Source organism: Myotis yumanensis, unplaced genomic scaffold (genome assembly GCF_028538775.1).
Source record: "Myotis yumanensis isolate MYYU_CA2020_CCGP unplaced genomic scaffold, mMyoYum1.0.hap1 SCAF_1, whole genome shotgun sequence".
Lineage (NCBI taxonomy): Eukaryota > Metazoa > Chordata > Mammalia > Chiroptera > Vespertilionidae > Myotis > Myotis yumanensis.
In genome coordinates, this window is record NW_027223752.1 from 70,750,602 (window position 1) to 70,769,644 (window position 19,043).

Genomic DNA, 19,043 nt, shown 5'->3' on the forward strand with positions numbered 1-19,043 from the left:
TATGCTGATTAGCCAATGGGAAGGGTAGCGGTCGTACGCTAATTACCATGTTTCTCTTTTATTAGTGTAGACTAGAGGCCCGGTGCACAAAAATTTGTGCACTCGGGGGAGGGGGGTCCCCCAGCCCGGCCTGTGCCCTCTCACAGTCTGGGACCCCTCGGGAGATAACGACCTGCTGGCTTAGGCCTGCTCCCGGGTGGCAGAGGGCAGGCCCAATCCCTGGGTGCAGCCCCTGGTCAGGATCAGAGCAGGGCTGACTGGGGAGTTGGGGCGCCGCCCCGTCATGCACAGAGCAGGGCGGATCGGGAGGTTGCAATGCCACCCTCAGTCACGCTCAGGATAGACTGATTGGGGGGTTAGGGCACCGCCCCCTGTTACACTCAAGGCAGGGTCAATGGGGAGGTTGCGGCGCCACCCCCTGTCATGCACAGAGCAGGGCTGATCAGGGGGTTGGGGCGCTGCCCCCTGTCACTCACAGAGCAGGGCCAATCAGGGGGTTGGGGTGTCGCCCCCTGTCACTAACAGAGCAGGGTCCATCAGGGGGGTTGGGGCGCTGCCCCCTGTCACTCACAGAGCAGGGCGGATCAAGGGGTTGGGGCGCTGCACCCTGTCACACTCAGGGCAGGGCCAATGGGGAGGTTATGGCTCTACCCTGTCACACACAGAGCAAGGCCCGTGGAGGGGGATTGGGGTGCCACCCTCTATTACCCACAGAACAGGGCCGATCAGGGGGTTGGGGCGCCACCACTGTCACACTCAGGGCAGTGCCAATGGGGAGGTTATGGCTCTACCCTGTCACACACAGAGCAAGGCCCGTGGAGGGGGATTGGGGCACCACCCTCTATTACCCACAGAACAGGGCCGATCGGGGTTGGGGCGCCACCACTGTCACACTCAAAGCAGGGCCGATGGAGAGGTTATGGTTCTACCCTGTCACACACAGAGCAGGACCCGTGGGGGCGGGGTGTTGGGGCGCCGCACCCTGTCACACACAGAGCAGGGCCAATCAGGGGGTTGGTGCGCTGCACCCTGTCACACACAGAGCCGCAGGGCAATCGGGGGATTGGGGAGCTCCCCCCCCCCCCCCATCAGGCACAGAGCAGGGCTGATCAGGAGGTTTGGGCGCTGCCCCCTGTCACACTGATCCCAGTGCTGGGAGCCTTGCTGCTCCGCTGATCCCGGTGCCGGGAGGCATATTACCCTTTTACTATATAGGATAGAGGCCTGGTGCACGGGTAGGGGCTGGCTGGTTTGCCCTGAAGGGTGTCCTGGATCAGGGTGGGGGTCCCCACTGGGGTGCCTGGCCAGGCTGGCTGAGGGGCTGAGGGATGTTTTCCCGCTGGCAGTTGACTAAAAGCTCCCAATCGCTCCTTGTTTTCTTTTTTTTTTTTTTTTATTCTGGGCCAGCTTTAGCTCTGAGGCCTCGCTGCTGAAAACATGGATACAATGTTGCGGTCCGGGGCTGACTGAAAGCCGGTTTTGTTTAGCTTCTTATTTGCAACATAGTAATAGTTGCTTAGAGTTGCAGTTGAGAGGCCAGCAAGTGAGGCGGGGAACGTTGGAGTCTGCAGTTCCTGGAGGAAGCAAGCCTCCCTGCTCACTTCAGTGCATGGCTGCTGGCCGCCATCTTGGCTGACAGTTAATTTGCGTAAGGATACGCTGATTAGCCAATGGGAAGGGTAGCGGTCGTACGCCAATTACCATGTTTCTCTTTTATTAGTGTAGATGATACAATTAAAGCTTTCAAGAGAGAATTGGAATTGTGGAAAACTTGTACGCACTCCCATGAGTTTGACAACTTCTCAATACTAAAGATTTTTTTGATGAGATTGGGACAGGGGATAATGAATGATTTAAAAAAAAGTATCCTATAACGAAATGTGCCAACATTTGGAAAATCTGCATAATTCAGTGAACCAATATTTTCCAGTGCATGTAATTTCTAAATCATGAGTAAAAGATCCATTTAAAGTGTATGATAGACCAATGGACTTTAACAGAAAAGTTCATTAATAGGTTTCAGATTTCACATTGTAAGAAACTTCATTTGTCAAGTTTCGGAACAGTATCAAAGATGTCACAGTTAATCTAGAAAAGCTATTAAAATATTCCTCCTGTGTCTAACTATATGCCCATTCGAGGACAGATTTTTGTCCTATACTTCAACCAGAACAGTGTATCAAAGCAGATATGAGAGTCTAGCTGTCTTCTGTTAACCCAGACGCTAAAGAGATTTGCAAAAATATAAAACAATGCATTTTTTAAATTCGGAAAAATGAGCGCTTTTTTTGGTTAAAATACGTTGTGCTAAATGTAATGGATTTATTGCTTGTTATTTTTGAGTTAATAAATACGTATTTAAAATTTTTTCAGTTTTAATTTCTAGTGTGGCAGACATTGCTAGTTATAACCCACATAAAAGTTTTAGGGTCCTGAGTAATTTTTAAGATTATAAGGGGTCCTGAGACCAAAAAGTTTTTAAAATTGTTACCTTAAAGCCAGGGGTGGGGAACCTTTTTCTGCCAAGGGCCATTTGGATATTTATAAGATCATTTGTGGGCCATACAAAATTATCAGCTTAAAAATTAGCCTGCTGTATTTAGTCAAACATTTAATTAACTCCTAATGCCTTGGCAGGGCCAGAACAAATGATTTCTTGGGACTCATACGGGCCCCTTCTTTTTTAACATTAATACTTCAAGAAAAAATGATTTTAAATATAATATTTTTATATGCAATATAAAAATGCAATAAACATTAAACGGGTCCCTTCTTCATCTTCCCTGCTGAGTTACACATGGGGGAAGTATGACCAGCTTTGGTGGCATGGGCCCTTGTGGCTGCCTCAATGAATCTCTGCCGACTTTGGGGTGGGCAGGAGCCCACCTAGGAGTGGGGAGCAACGGGTCAGCAGTGTGAGCAGTTTGTCCACACGCGGAGAGGCAGGGAGCAAGGTGTGGACTCTGCACAGGCTGGACGGTCAGCCCTGAGTTTGTTCTGGGCTGTCTTTCACTTGGCTGCTAGCGAACTGCTTGACCCATCAGGCCCCTCAGATAGGAAATTGGAATAATAGTACTGATTTCTTGGGGGTAGTTATGAGGTTACAGAAAACACTTATAAATTTTTAAACCCAATTAATGATAGCTGCTGTTATTATTAATTATTTCCTTTTTGACTCTTTGGTGACTTTTGAGGCTGAATATGTTTATCATCCCAGCAAGGCTGGCTTCACATATTTTTATGGTACATAACTTTTCCCCCTTTTTTGCAACAGTGCCAGCAGCTGTGGCATCACCTGAAAGTGGCAGTAAGTGTAGATGCATTAAATTGCTTTAGCTCTGGGGATGGTGTTGAGTGTGTTTGCTCTGTCCCAGAACATCGGGTAGCAGCTAGGAGTTGGTTGGAACTGGATCTAAGGCTGCTTTGGGCTGGTTTTCATTGCTTGGACTCTTAAACATTTGACTGTTACTTTTTATACTCTTTTTTTGTGAAATACTTTGCCAAGGTACTATTTTGCAGGATAAGATGTTCAGACTCACAAGTACCTTGCAGCATCAGTAAACTTCTGTGGTGTCATACTGTCTGCTAATGCCAAGTGGAAGCGCATGAAATCCTCTGCTCTAAAACTGGAGTTGAAAGCAACTTACTGTACGCAATAAAGACAGCTGGCTCGTATACATCTCTGCCTTCTAGTCTTTTAGGAATTGTTGAAGATCCATGTGGGAGAGTGTATGGAGCAGCATTTTGTGTGGTCGTTTTCTTTGTATATGGCCCTGTGTTTGGAACTGTGTTTCTTTCTTTTCATAGGCTGCAACAGATTTGAAGTGACACTAGAGAAATCCAATAAGAATTTCTCCAAAAAGATTCAGCAGGTAGGCAGTGATGGTGGTTGCTACATTTATATTTGACTTCTCTGAGACTCTGTCAGAACTAGAACTTTGGTAACATCATTTAACTCTTTGAATCTTCTGCTCTGTCCTCCCATTTATTCAGGGATTTCTGTCTATCCATCATGTGTCAGATCCTTTCACAAGCAGAAACTGTGATTGCACATAAATAATAAGTCAGATCCCTATTATTGGTGTAGGTTCTTTAGTCCCTTTTTAGTACTGTAGTTAAATGAATGTTTGTTAACCCTTGTCAGGAATGTTTAATTAAGTCTAATGATTTGCTGTTTTCCAGATCCATGTGGTTTCCCAGTTTAAGATTCTAGTCAGCTTGTTAGGTAAGAAAGGGGGCTATGATTGTATTTCATGTGTCAAAAAACACAAACTATGACCTAATTAATCCTTTCATGGTTAATTTGGTAATTGTTACTAACAATGAAACTGACATGTTCGAAATCCTCCTATATAATAAAAGGCTAATATGCAAATCGAACGAATGGCGGAACGACTGGTCGCTATGACATGCACTGACCACCAGGGGGCAGACGCTCAATGCAGGAGCTGTCCCCTGGTGGTCAGTGCGCTCCCACAGGGGGGCCGCTGCTCAGCCAGAAGCTGGGCTCATGGCTGGTGAGCGCAGCGGTGGTGGCGGGAGCCTCTCCCGCTTCCGTGGCAGCGCTAAGGATGTCCGACTATGGGTTTAGCCGTCATTTGGACATCCCTTGTGGGCTCCTGGACTGCAAGAGGGTATAGGCCTGGCTGAGGGGGACCCTCCCCCCGCCCCCAGTGCACAAATTTCATGCACCGGGCCTCTAGTAATATATAACAGGCTACAGAGGTAACTAAGGCAAGAACAGCCTCCATAAACTTGAGCTCTGTTCTCCAAGAAGTGTCACTTCATTTATTCACTCATTCATTCATTTATTCGTTCAGTAATCGAGCAAATATTCATTGAGACCTACTCTAGGCATTGGGGATACTATGTTGAATAAGACATGATTTCTATCTTGTGTTCCGATTGTGAAGACTGAAATGATAAAAAGTGATCATGATACCATGTGGTAAGTTACAGTGGAGAATTATAAAGCGTGTGGTGGGATCTTAGTAACGGGAGGGACAACATTACTTAGTGGGTGATTAGGATTGTGGCAGAAAGAAAGTGGTAGGCAGAGCATTATAGGCAGAAGAAGGAGCTTTAGCAAGGGCCCTGAGAACAGGCCAGACTTAGGTGGAGAGGGGCAAGAGGCAGGTGAAAGACCGATCAGGGCCAGGCTGTCCAGGGCCTTGTGTGAAGCCACAGTCTCATGGGCGGCAGCTAGTGAGGACTTTCCTTGGCAAGCAGACTAGAAGCCTGCTGCACACACAGTACTGTTCAGTCCAGGGCCCAAATGGCATAGTCATTTTAAACTGGGGCTTAAAATGGAGAGGAGCATTCATGACAGAAGCTAGATCGCGGCCGAGTGAAATCCTTTTGTATGCTTTGCTGGAAAAGAAATGCTTCCAATTGGTTTGTACAAAATCCATGGGGGTTTCCTTTCTCTTATTGGAGCCTCCCAGTATAAGTAGCTTTGACAACCATTTCTTTTTTAAAAAATATATTTTATTGATTTTTTACAGAGAAGAGGGAAGAGGGACAGAGAGTTAGAAACATCAATGAGAGAGATCGATCAGCTGCCTCCTGCACGCCCCTACTGGGGATGTGCCTGCAACCAAGGTACATGCCCTTGACCGGAATCGAACCTGGGACCCTTGAGTCTGCAGGCCGACGCTCTATCCACTGAGCCAAACCGGTTTGGTGACAACCATTTCTTATACAAACATTGCATCACAAATTTCCAGACTTGAGAAGGAGTATGAGAGTGCTTTGGAAATGAAAGAGGTCTTTTATTTAAGCCGGCCACAATTTAAAGGAACAAAACATCCAAGTTCAGAAGACTGAGTAACCTCTTCCGTGTTTTGTAACAGACCAGAGTAAATCATTGTTAATGAAATTGAAGGTATATCTACAACCAACACTTGCCATTTGGTTCTTCTGGTTGTTTAGTTTTGTTTTTGTCTTGAAGGTGGCTATATTAGAGAATTGTGATACTTTATTGTGATGTCTTGCTTCCTTCTAAACAGAAAATAATATTTATGTCCATGACCTATTGACATTTCAACAAATCACTACGGTTTCAAAAGCAAAGGGAGCATCGCTGTTCACATGTGACCTCCAGGTAAGTGTAGGCAAGATGAAATTCAACTTTGTGCTTAAATAAAAAGTCTTTCCTCCATCATTTATACCATTAGATGGGAAGAATAACATTGATATCCAATCCCAGCAGAGACTCTAAAGAGAATATTTGATTTTGGATTGTATTAGAGAAATTTCCCCGTTAGTATGTAGTCTGAGGTTGAAGCATTTGCATTCCTGGTATGTGTGCTAATTAAAGCACCAGACATCTGTATGGCAGGAGGCAACTAACCAAGGATAAAAGCACCTGTGATGGAGAAAACATTACTGAGAAGTGAAACCTATAACAGTGAACCATGAACATAGCTATGGGACATTAAATTGACTCTTATTCTAAGCATATCATCGTGGCTTCTGTCTTTAGGGAGCTTTTGTCATTCAGGAAAGACATTTCTCATTTTTTTGCTAATTCACCACCCTTACATTCTTTAAAATCTGCCTTACCCACAACTTTGATCACCTTTTAACATTTATGATCTGCATTGTTTCATGCGTAGACATTTTCCTTACCGCCAACTCCTTTTTCTTTTTAAATTAAAAAAAAAAAATGATTTCAGAGAGGGAGAGGGAGAAGGAGAGAGAGAAACATTGATGAGAGAATCGTTGATCACCTGCCTCCTACACACCCCCTACTGGGTGATTGAGCCTGTAACCCGGACATGTGCCCTGACTGGGAATCAAACTGGCAACCTCTTGGTGCATGGGATGATGCTAACCATTGAGCATACTGGCTGGGTTCCCCCCCCCCCCCCCCCGCGTCCGCCCCCCCCCTACTTCTTTAAAGGATTGAAAGTGGCCACTGACCATGCCAATCTCAGATCCAGCATGAATTGATAGCCATGAGTGAGAAGCATTTAAAGGAAAAAAGGGAGGAAGTAGTTATGTAGGTAAAGGCCTGCCCTGGGATTTTCCTCTCTGAATTGTGAACGTCCACAAGATTTGCTGGTGCGAGGGCCTTTGACCAGCAGCCCGTCGGGGGGAAGTGCTCTCAGCCTGTTGTTTCTGAGTACATCTTAGAGAACGGTATTCTTCAGCTCATGATGGGATTTTCAGATTAGTAGCCATTTCAAGGTAGAAAATCTCTAATCTAGTTGTCATTCTGTGATGGAGTAATTGTGTGCATATCCTCATTTGCTCTGGGTGTGTATTTGCAGCACATAGAGACTGGTGAGGAGGTGTTGCGGATGTGTGTAGCTGTGAAAAAGAAGCTGCAGCTCTATTTCTGGAAGGACAGGGAATTTCATGAATTGCAGGTAAAGTTCACTGTCACCTGGTCCATAGGTTGGGTGGGAGGTCCTGCTTTAGTTGATTTACAGCTTGAAAGACTAATGGTTCAGTTGTAGTGAAGGTCATGCTCCCAGTCTTGGAGTTCTCTCCAGATTAATGCTCTGCTGTGTATACACAGAGCTTATTCATGCCCATTGGTCAAAGTCTCGTGGTCTTCAGAGGCAGCAGCAGTACAATTGTACAGATTGGTTTTTTCAAAGTGAGTTTTCACCTTTCCAAATGCACCTTGTCCAGTACTTGGGTGACTTACAGTCAGTCCTTACTGAACGTTGTTGATAGGTTCTGCAACTTTAAGCAAAATGACATATAACAAAATAGGCTCATTGCTATAAACAAGAGTTAAATTCCTACAGCATCTTGTCAACATTATAACAAAATGATGTTGATGAAATGATGTTATTCAAGGACCAGCTATATTTTTATTATGGGTGGTTTCCTGGTCTTGTGCTTATGGAGTTGAATTCAAATGAGGATGAGGGTGATTTTGCAGAATGGGGGTGGAATATTAGGAACGTTGTGATTTTTTTTCTTTTAACATCTTTCCAATTTAACTCCTGCTCTCTTTCTTCAGGGGGACTTTAGTGTACCAGACGTGCCCAAGTCCATGGCATGGTGTGAAAATTCTATCTGTGTGGGTTTCAAGAGAGACTACTACCTCATCCGGGTAAAAATTATTATTTTGCAAATATCATCAGTTTGCTTTGGGGAAGATGATTGTATGCTTCTGAAGTATAAGTCAAGAGACTGCCTAAAGTAGAGTTTTTGACATGAAAGGGTTTGTGCTTGTATGTTTGATTATTTTTCATGCTCTCAGCATCTTTCACAAATATGATATCTGTTATCTTAAGCCAGGCAGAGTCAGCTCTCAGTTCTCTACATAATGAAGATCCACATACTAAATCGAATTATTGGAACAAATCATTAGGGCTGCTTGCCTCCAACAGCATTATCATGGACTGCTATTTTAGTACAGTGGGGCCTTGACTTACGAGTGTCCCAACTAACGAGTTTTTCGATATACAAGCGTCTCTCGGCCGATTTTTTGCTTTGAGTTACGAGCTAAAATTCGGGTTACGAGCCAGCTTCAGATACCCCACTGCTAGTTGGCGCAGCGAACGTCACAGTGAACGCCACAACATCAGCCCAGCATCACGTGTCTCATTCACTTTATGATTTGACATACGAGTTATTTGAGTTACGAGCTCCATCACGGAACAAATTAAACTCGTAAGTCAAGGCCCCACTGTATTAAGTATTTTTAAGACTTTGAGATATCTGCCTCTTTTAGTATATTTGTCTTAAAAGTTATTTTCATTGCTTTTTTCTAAACTTCAAAAGCCATACGTATTTATTATAGAAAATAAGAAAGTACAGATAAAAGGAAAATAAATGAGGTGCAAATCATCCATAATCCCCCCACTCAAAAATAATCACTGTTAACCTTTTGGTATATGGGCTTCCATCCTGTTTATAAAAATACCATGTCATACACGTATATGTATTGTATTATATATGTTATGTAATATACAGTATAACCTGCTTTTTCTTTTCACCTAAGCAGTAAATATCCATGACAATGGTCTTTATTCCTCTACTATGCACACTATATGTACCCAACTATAGAAAAAGGTTGATAACCATTCGTTTCATAATCTAAGTTTCTTTGCTTCATATCCCTCTTATAATCCAGACTTGGCAGTTCTAGAAGCCGTTCTCCCCCCCGACCAAGTTAGCTCGTCATTATTTATCTGGTTAATGTATTTGTTCCATATTTACATTGTTGGAACATCCTACCTTTTACTTTTATCAACATTAGAGTTGCAAGTTCGTAAAGGAGTTACTGGTGTACAGTTGACTGAATAGCAAGCTTGCATCTAGGCATATAGTTGCTAAGAGAAGTCTGGGGGATGGGAGACAGCCAAGAGTTGGAGTGTTTTATTACCTGACAGCCTTGGATGCTTCCATCTCCCACTTAAGGCTAGAGTCATTTGAGCGTGGAAAATCTTGCTATGGGACCAGGATATTTACAAGTTATTCATTTATTTACATATAGTAAAAATCATTGTTTTTGATGTATAGTTCTGACTTTTGACAAATTGCCCAGAGTTCTATAACCACCACTACAATCAAGATTTAGAACAGTTCCATCACTCCTGAAATTCCCTCATGCTGCCTCTTGAGATCAACCCTCCTACACTCAACCTCCAGTAATCTATTCTTGCTTTTGCCAGGTGTCATATAAGCAGAATCATCAGAATCATATATATGACTAGTGTACTGTAATGCATTTGACATCCACCTGTGTTGTGTCAATATATTCTTTTTATAGCTGAGTAGTATTCTATGGTATGAATGTATTATAGTTGGTTTATTCATTCATCAGTTGAAAGGCAAAATTGTTTCCAATTTTTAGCCATTATGATAAAGCTGCTATAAACATTTGCATATGGGTTTTTATGTAATAAAAATAAGTTTCATTTCTCTTGGGCAAGTGTGTAGTAGTAGAATTGCTAGGTTACATCATACGTGTATATGTAACTTTAAAAGAAACTAACAAACAGGACGGCTGTACCATTTTGCATTCTCACCAGCAGAGTGTGAGCGTACCAGTTGCTCTTCATCTGGGCCAGCACTAGACATTGTTATTTGCCAGGCTAGATGCTTGTCTCTGTGTTAGAGAAGAAGAGAACTGGTTCTACATAGCGATGACAAAATTTTTCTATCAAATTCTATTTGTTATCTATTTCCTTGTGCCAAACAAGGACTGTTTTTGACTTCTGTACGTTTTGGGTTTTATCTTGATTTTTCCAGGCCGTGTTCGTGCCTCGGGTCAGAGAATGCTGAGTGACTGACTCTGTGTCTTCCCACAGGTGGATGGAAAGGGGTCCATCAAAGAGCTCTTCCCAACAGGAAAGCAGCTGGAGCCCTTAGTTGCCCCTCTGGCAGATAGAAAAGTGGCCGTGGGTCAGGATGATCTCACCGTGGTGCTCAATGAGGAGGGGATCTGCACACAGAAATGCGCCCTGAACTGGACGGACATACCAGTGGCCATGGGTGAGACCAACAGTAGCTGCTGCTGCCCACTCTGGGCTAGGGCTGTGTGCCACCTTCGAAGAACGGAAGAATAGCTTTAGCAGACTGTGGTTAACAGTGTCATTCACTCTCAGTTCCCCTTCTTATAACTAGGCAGCTGTTGTAGGGTTATTGAAAATGGGATATTCTGGTTTTTGTAGAAAGCTGATGTTTGCCCCAGAGGCAGGGAAAATCTAAATAGAATTGCACATTTTATAAGTAATTGTCTACTGCTATCTTTACTTCTTTGTTTATTTTTTAATGGTTTTGTTGTGTCCTCTGCCAAGTAGTGGAAATTCCTTATTTATTTCTGTAATACATATAACTCAGTATTGAAGGGTTCTTACATGAAGGTTATTGCTGCTGTTTTTGTAGCTTAGAGGTGCAGACTGTGTTTAGGTGTCAGTCTCTGTCCTTCGTTTCTGTCTCACACCTGCCTCAGGCTCCCAGCTCTCTGCGAAGGTATTGCCAGTTGAAAGAATGAACATCGTAATAACAGTTACTGCTATGGAGTGGGACATGCAGACTTTAAGGACTTTAGCTCTGGACACAAAACTTAAATTTTGTAAAAGTGACAAAACTGCTTAAGGCACTGCTTAAGGTGTTAAATTGGATGAGCTGAGATTCAGTAGTTCAGCTCTGAACTCCTGAAAGGGGAAGTTCATTATTCAGTAGTCAGGAGGTAGTTTCATGACATCAATAAGACTGTACTAGACCAGCAGGGAATTTAGGATCTGGCTTAAAGAAAAATTCCCTTTCACTCCAGGTAGAAAGCATAGTTTGAAAAGCGAGTAAAATGTAGAAGACATGCTGATCTGTGAGAGGGCATGCCAGAGACTGAGCTGGCCAGAGCAGGGTCTGAATTATGGAAGAATAAGGTTAGGGCCACTTGTTAGAGGCCCATGCCAAGGTTGGAGAGGCCAGTAGATTCCTCAGTGGTAGAGCATCTTGATAAAAGCATCAGGTTCTAGGGTGGTTATTCCAACGGTGGTTAGAGACTAATAGACCAGAGGAAGAGAAATCAAAAGGATGGTATTTGATAAGGCCCAGGATTATGCATATTAGTGAGTTTGAGGGGCTAAGAGCTTCCTAAGTGTTATATTGTAAATCAGAAGACACCTTAGTCAATAAGCCAAATTAATTTGGAGTCTTTTATTTTTGCGCTAGTACTAGCGGGCTCAGAGCAGAGTGTCTCTGTCAAATTATGGGCCCCAAATAGAGGAAGTCTTTTCTATTTATCCTCTTTTCAGTTCTTTGTCTTCCATATTTGGTACGAGACTTCCGGACCTTCTGAGAAAAAGTCCTGTGGCTGGGGCAGGGCCGTGAGACCATATCTCAAGGCCTGGCCTGGCGCCGGCACTGACAACTCTGTCTGGGGCATAGTTTATGGCCTCTCTGGAATGGGGAGTAGTCTTATTTTCCCTATTATTTAAGCAGGCAAATGTTTACAGAAGCCAGAATAGCAGGGTTAAAGTTTTAAACAGCAGTTTTTACCCAAGATGGAGGTTACTGTGCTTCCCAAGAAGCTTCCTGATGTCCTAGGGCCCTTGTTCGGAAGAACGTTTACATTAGATGAAGATGTGTGTAATGTGCTTGGAGTTTGCTCTGACTCCCCGGTGTGAGAGTCCTGTTCTTCCTGTTCTAAACCTTTGTCAGTGCCCAGCGCCCTCAGCAGTGTTTCTCAGAGACATTTCTGTGCCTTAACGTTTTGAAGGAGAGGGCGTTCTTTCTGGGTAGGGTGGGACTCACCGTCTGACAGGAGGAAGACTAAGCTTAGAATGGCTTACATTTTAAACTGCACTTTTATTTCTGCTCGAATCTTGACTACTTCACACGGGCTCCAGTCATTTTCTTTTTGTTTTGTTTTTTAATCCTCACCTGAGGGTATTTTTGCATTGATTTTTAGAGAGAGTGGAAGGGAGGGGGAGAGACAGAGGGAGAGAGCCATCGATGTGAGACTCCAGTTTATGCCCCGATTAGATCAAGCCTGCAACCTAGTCAAGGGTCCTCAAACCACGGCCCGGGGGCCACATGCAAATACAAATATTGTATTTGTTCCCGTTTTGTTTTTTTACTTCAAAATAAGATATGTGCAGTGTGCATAGGAATTTGTTCAGTTTTTTTTTAAACTATAGTCCGGCCCTCCAACAGTCTGAGGGATAGTGAACTGGCCCCCTGTTTAAAAAGTTTGAGGACCCCTGACCTAGGTATGTGCCCTTAACCGGAATCGAACCCAGGACCCTTCAGTCTGCGGCCAACACTCTCTTCTCTGAGCCAAACCGGCCAGGGCAGGCTCCAGTCGTTTTGGATTCCCCCTCACTGCCGTTGTCTGCACTGTTCCCTTTTTCTTTCTTCTCACCCAGCAGCACCCTGCTCATATGACAAGGCCCCATGCAGCGGCACTTCCTCTATGGAGGCTTCTCTCACTCGCTGGCAGAGTGAGCCACTTCCTCCTCGTGGCTTCCAGAGCCTTTCAGGTTTCTCTGTCACGGCACCCACATGGCCCCGCTGGGTGAGGGAGTTGTCACCTCTGCTCCTGTAGGAGCTCTGTGAGCTCTGGACTCCTCCCTCCATCCACTGTGGGGAGGGTCTGAAACATGGCCTTTTAGTAAATGCTTGAGGAATAGATGAATCATGTCATTGTCAGCCAGTTATTATGTCTGCTGCACACTAGCTACTCTGCTAAGTTTTGAAGATACAAAGAGATCCAGACCATTTTTATTGTGTTTGAGAAACACTACTGAAGAGTTGGGGGAGACTGAACAAATGCAATATGACACCAACAGGATTTCTACTATATAGATTACCTTTAAAAAATTATTAGACCTGCCGTAGCTGGTTTTGCTCAGTGCATAGAGCATCGGCCTGTGGACTGGAGGGTTCTGGGTTTGATTTCGGTCAAGGGCACATGCCCGGGTTGCAGGCTCAATCCCCAGTAGGGGGCGTGCAGGATCAATTATTCTCATCATTGATGTTTCTATCCCTTTCCCTTCCTCTCTGAAATCAATAAATATATATTAAAAATAATAATTAGGTCCTGACCAGTTTGGCTCAGTGAATGGAGTGTTGGCCTGCGGACTGAAGGGCCCCAGATTCGGGCAGGTATTGTGGGCACATCCCCAGTACAGGGTGTGCAGGAGGCAGCTGATCGATGTCTCTCTCTCTTATCGATGTTTCTGGCTCAATATCCCTCTCCCTTCTTCTCTGTGAAAAATCAATAAAATATATTTTAAAATAATAATAATAATTAGATCTTATTAGGATTAAAAAAGAAATTTTACATATTTATACAAATTAACACTGAGGAAAATTATACTAGCTTTAAAAAAAAATGAGACCAACATTGAAAGAAAATTTAAAAATCAAGTGCAAAACAATGTTTTTTAATTGTGTTTTCTGGTAAGATGAAAAATAGCAGCATAGTAACAATAGCATTTAAATTGATGAAAATGTTACTTATGCTCCCGTTTCTGCATTTCTGAGTTCCCTTCTGGCTTTAAAATTTTATTGTACTATTCATTTTGAATATAAATTACAAATATAAAATCAAAGGCTTTTTATCAGAAAATAGATGAGAAAAATTAATTCATAGCAAGTTAGCCACACTAAGAAACTATTCTTTTTTTTAAAAATTTTTTTATTTTCTATTTTATTGATTTTTTACAGAGAGGAAAGAAGAGGGATAGAGAGTTAGAAACATCGATCAGCTGCCTCCTGCACACCCCCCACTGGGGATGTGCCCACAACCAAGGTACATGCCCTTGACTGGAATTGAACCTGGGACCTTTCAGTCCGCAGGCCGACGCTCTATCCACTGAGCCAAACCGGTTATGGCAAGAAACTATTCTTATGAATATATTATTTGAGGTTAAATTTCTGTATGACAATTATATCATCTAATGGTTCATTTTTTATAATTTTTAAAAATTTTATTTTTAATTGTAGTAAAAAAAACAACATAAAATCTACCTTCTAAACCATTTAAGTGTACAGTTCAATAGTGTTACATACATTGCCATGCAACAGATATCAGAATTTTTTCATCTCCCAAAACTGAAACTTTATATCCATTAAACAACACATTTCTCCCTTCCCCTAGCCCTTGGCAACAATCATTCATTCTCCTTTCTGTTGCTATGAATTTGACATTCTAGCAGTGGTAGAATCGAACTTGTGGTAGAAAACAGCTGCACTGAGAACACAATCCAGCTGCCTTCTCTGTGAGCCATTAAATGTTAAGTGGAGCCCTGGCTAGTATGCCTTCATTGCTTAGGCATCATCCCATCCACCAAAAGGTTGCTGGTTCCATTCCCTGTCAGGGCACAGGCCCAGGTTGTGGGCTTGATCCCCTGTAGGTGATGTGCTGGAGGCAGCTGATCAATGTCTCTCACACTGATGTTTCTCTCTCTCCCTCTCTCCCTCTCTCTCTCTCTCTTCCTCTCTCCTTCTCCCTCTCCCTCTCCCTCTCCCTCCTCTCCCTCCTTCCCTTGCTCTCTCTCTAAAAATCAATCCTATCTAATAAAAGAGCAATATGCAAATTGACCATCACTCCAGCACACAAGATGGCCACCCCCATGTGGTCAAAGATGGCCACCACAGATGGTCAGCAGTTGTGGGCGATCAGGCCAGTAGGGGAGAGCAGTTGGGGGCGACCAGGCCTGCAGGGGAGGACAGTTAGGGTTGACCAGGCCGGCAGGGGAGGGCAGTTTGGGGTGACCAGGCTGGCAGGGGAAGGCAGTTAGGGGCAATCGAGCCAGCAGGGTAGCAGTTAGGTGTCGATCAGGCTGGCAGGGGAGTGGTTAGGGGCAATCAGGCAGGCAGGCAGGTGAGTGGTTGGGAGATAGCAATCCTGGATTGTGAGAGGGCTGTCCGACTGCCCATTTAGGCCCGATCCTGGTGGGCAGTTGGACATCCCTCTAAGGGTCCCAGATTGGAGAGGGTGCAGGCTGGGCTGAGGGACACCCCCCCGCACGAATTTTGTGCACGGGGCGTCTAGTAAAATTATATTTAGAAACAAAAATGTCAAGTGGAGTTTTGTATCTCTTCCCTGTGAAAATCTCAAACAGAAACAACAGTGGCCAGAAATGTGGGACTCCTTTTTTTTTAGCATAATTTTAGGGGGAAAAGAAGTTTCACTCCGCTTGCCTTGCTTTGTGACTGATGAGAAAGGAGCAAATGAAGCTTCCACCCAGTTCTTTGGGAGAAATGGTAGGAGTAGGATCAGGTCACTCTTAGCAAAGCTGAGTTCATCTGTTTTGTGTAAGAGATTTCTCTTAGCATCACTCAGGCAAACAACCTTTTTGTCTATATATTGCATTAGAGGCCCGTTGCATGGATTCGTGCACCTATGGGGTCCCTCGGCCTGGCCTGTGGGAATCAGGCCAAAAGCAACTCTCTGACATCCCCCAAGAGGTCCCAGATTGCAAGAGGGTAGGTCTCGGGTTACGCACCCCGGAATCGAACTCTTGCCTCTTGGGGTCCAGCGTGCAGGTAAAGCAGATTTGGGGCTGACAGTGCCCCAGCAGCAAACTAACCCACAGCTGATTCTGCGAGGAATCAGGCTCCCTCTTCCCTCCTCTCTGGGTTCGGGTGCAGGTGAAGCAGATTCGGGCCAACAGTGCCCAGCAGCAACCTAACCCACAGCTGATTCCGTGAGGAATCTGGCTTCCTCCTCTACTGGTCAGTGTGTCTGACCCCTGATGGTTATTGTGCATCATAGCTACCAGGTGAACTGTTGAACCGTCAGACTTAGGCATTTATATATATAGATTATAGGATCCTAGTTTGGTATTTGACCTTTGGGCTTTTTGGAGATCCCATTTAAATGCAACTTAGAAATGGGCAGCTGACAGTTCATAGACCTAAAGCCTTAGATCAGAACTACAATTCAAGATGTTCTCTTTTGCCCAGAGCACCAGCCTCCCTACATCATTGCAGTGTTGCCTCGATATGTGGAGATCCGAACACTCGAGCCAAGGCTCCTGGTCCAGAGCATTGAATTGCAAAGGCCCCGTTTCATCACTTCAGGAGGGTAAGGAATTTCTGTCTTTGCTGGAACTGCCATATCATTATCATTACAAAGCTTTAAAGTCACCTACATCTTCACAAAGCCTGTGCCGTTTTGCTGATACTTTTACTCCTGCCTCCAGATCAAACATTATCTATGTGGCCAGCAATCATTTTGTTTGGAGACTTATTCCTGTCCCCATGGCAACTCAGATCCAACAGCTGCTCCAGGACAAACAGTTTGAGTTGGCTTTGCAGCTTGCAGTAAGTCTTGTTTCTAAGATTTGGGTGTGAGTCTGCCTTTCTCATTGTTCTCCAAAGTAGGTGATTTGGGTTTAGTTTTTTACATATTTGGTTTCGACTGGTAGAAAAGCACAGAGCTGAAAGTCTGAGACCTTGGATTCAGGGTCTGACTCTGCCACAAAGTATCTACAGTAGGTCCTCAGGTTACGTCAGAGATCCGTTCCCACGGCACAACGTAACACAATTTTCGCCGTAAGTCGGAACCCACCTACATAAGCACCCACGTCACTCACATGGAGCACATACAGAGCAGTAATGAAGTGAAACAATAAAAAAATTTAAAGGAAAGATAACAATTCCTGACCTTCACTTGTGGCAAATAAATAATAAAAAACATAAAGCACGTATGTACATATGTCGAAATGACGGAACTTTTTTTTTACAATTAAATGGGAGATGGTGACATAACCACAAAACCATGCACATTGTGTCCAACGTAACCCGAGGACTGTCTGTATGTAACTTGAAGTGATTTCACTTTTTCAGTTTGCAAATGTATAATTAATGTCAATTATAATTATAGTACTTCATAGAATTAATAGAATAAAATAATTTAGTAGATTATGATCTGGTCCTGAAAAATTAAGGACAACGCAAATGTTAGAGTAAAGTAACAACTGTAAATGTAAGATTATAGTCTGGTTGCCCTGCCAGCGTGGCTCAGTTGGTTGAGTGTCCTGTGCACTAGAAGGTCGCAAGTTCGATTCCCGGTCGGGGCAGATACCTGTGTTGCTGTTCAGTCCATGGTTAGGGCACATACGGAAGACACCTGTTGTATCTTTCTCACATCCATGCTTCTCTCTCTCTCTTCCTCCCTCTCTAAAAAAAAATAAAAAAAGATTCCGGTGTGGTTGAATTAAACCACTAGAGGGCCTCAGCATCTCTTTCAACAGTGGACTGTTAAGTTTGGACAAGCAGGCCTGTAGGTATTCTACTCTCATCTCAAGTTGCTGCATTCAGCAGGTTGTGCCTTTATATTTATGACTGTCACTCTCCTTGAATGTTTGCATGGGATGATATTCTCGGCAAAGTAATGACCACGCTGGTTCCAGCGATGCTCCCAGGGCCAACAGACATCTTGGACACTCGCTTCTGAGGCTTGTCTTCTTCTTTTAAATATCCTACCAGGATGTTTGTCTTGGATTTTAGGAAACAACCAAAAGTCATCCTAAACCTTTCCTAGTCACTAAACCAGACGGTGGTAATTTGGTAATAGCGAAGTGTTTATGAAGACAGTAGTTGGAAAACTTAATTTCTAGAGTATCTTGTAAATTATTTCTGAAAGGAAAGCAGTTGTCACAAATTTTGGTATACATATGCTTACGTCACATATGGTGGATATTCTTGATGAACAACATTTATTTTGGATGTAAATACAGTCTTAATAGTTGAACATGTTTAATATTTCATAAGAATTATTTCTTTCTTGGGACATTTAATGTCAGCATCTTACTATTCTGTTATTTTCCACTCATGCATTGTTCTATATTATTTTATTTATATTTTAAATCAATGAATACCCACTACCTTACTCAAGAGAAAGAACTGATAACCTTGTATGTTCTTCCCCAACCCATCCCTCTGCCTCCCCTCCAAACACACCATTATCCAAAATTATGTGTTTATCATGCCCTTTACATTTTTTTAGGTATGTTAGAATATGTATTTAGTTTTAACTTAATAAAAAAACAGTATCATACAGTACATAGCTTTTTTTAGTATTTATATTTTTCTTTTTTTTTTGTTTTTAAATCTTTATTGTTCAGATTATTACATTTGTTCCTCTTTTTTCCCCCCATAACTCCCCTCCTTCCAGCTCCCACCCCACCCTCCACCCTCACTCCCCCCCCCACTGACCTCATCCATAGGTGCATGATTTTTGTCCAGTCACTTCCCGCATCTCCCACACCCCTTTTCCCCCCAAGAATAGTCAGTCCATTCCCTTTCTATGTCCCTGATTCTATTATAATCACCAGTTCATTCTGTACATCAGGTTATTTATTCACTTGATTCTTAGATTCATTTGTTGATAGATGCATATTTGTTGTTCATAATTTGTATCTTTACCTTTTTCTTCTTCTTCCTCTTCTTAAAGGATACCTTTCAGCATTTCATATAATACTGGTTTGGCGGTGGTGAACTCCTTTAGCTTTTCCTTGTCTGTGAAGCTCTTTATCTGACCTTCAATTCTGAATGATAGCTTTGCTGGATAAAGTAATCTTGGTTGTAGGTTCTTGGTATTCAGCACTTTGAAT

The 19,043-nt window shown here is 43.3% G+C and overlaps 1 protein-coding gene across 3 annotated transcripts in view; it reads left to right on the forward strand.

Moving 5' to 3' along the window:
- VPS39 (VPS39 subunit of HOPS complex) overlaps positions 1-19,043 on the forward strand; it is a 46,482-nt gene that overhangs the window by 8,248 nt on the left and 19,191 nt on the right. For 2 of the 3 annotated variants that reach the window (XR_011472685.1, XM_070424628.1), the window contains exons 3-11: positions 3,275-3,307; positions 3,808-3,872; positions 4,183-4,225; positions 6,009-6,103; positions 7,275-7,373; positions 7,979-8,071; positions 10,278-10,461; positions 16,390-16,510; positions 16,629-16,749. Coding sequence is in view for 2 of the 3 variants with exons in the window: in XM_070424628.1 (XP_070280729.1) it covers positions 3,275-3,307; positions 3,808-3,872; positions 4,183-4,225; positions 6,009-6,103; positions 7,275-7,373; positions 7,979-8,071; positions 10,278-10,461; positions 16,390-16,510; positions 16,629-16,749 (854 nt within the window). In the remaining variant the exon portion in view is untranslated. The remainder of the gene's footprint in view (positions 1-3,274; positions 3,308-3,807; positions 3,873-4,182; positions 4,226-6,008; positions 6,104-7,274; positions 7,374-7,978; positions 8,072-10,277; positions 10,462-16,389; positions 16,511-16,628; positions 16,750-19,043) is intronic. The other variant, XM_070424641.1, reaches the window with a different exon arrangement.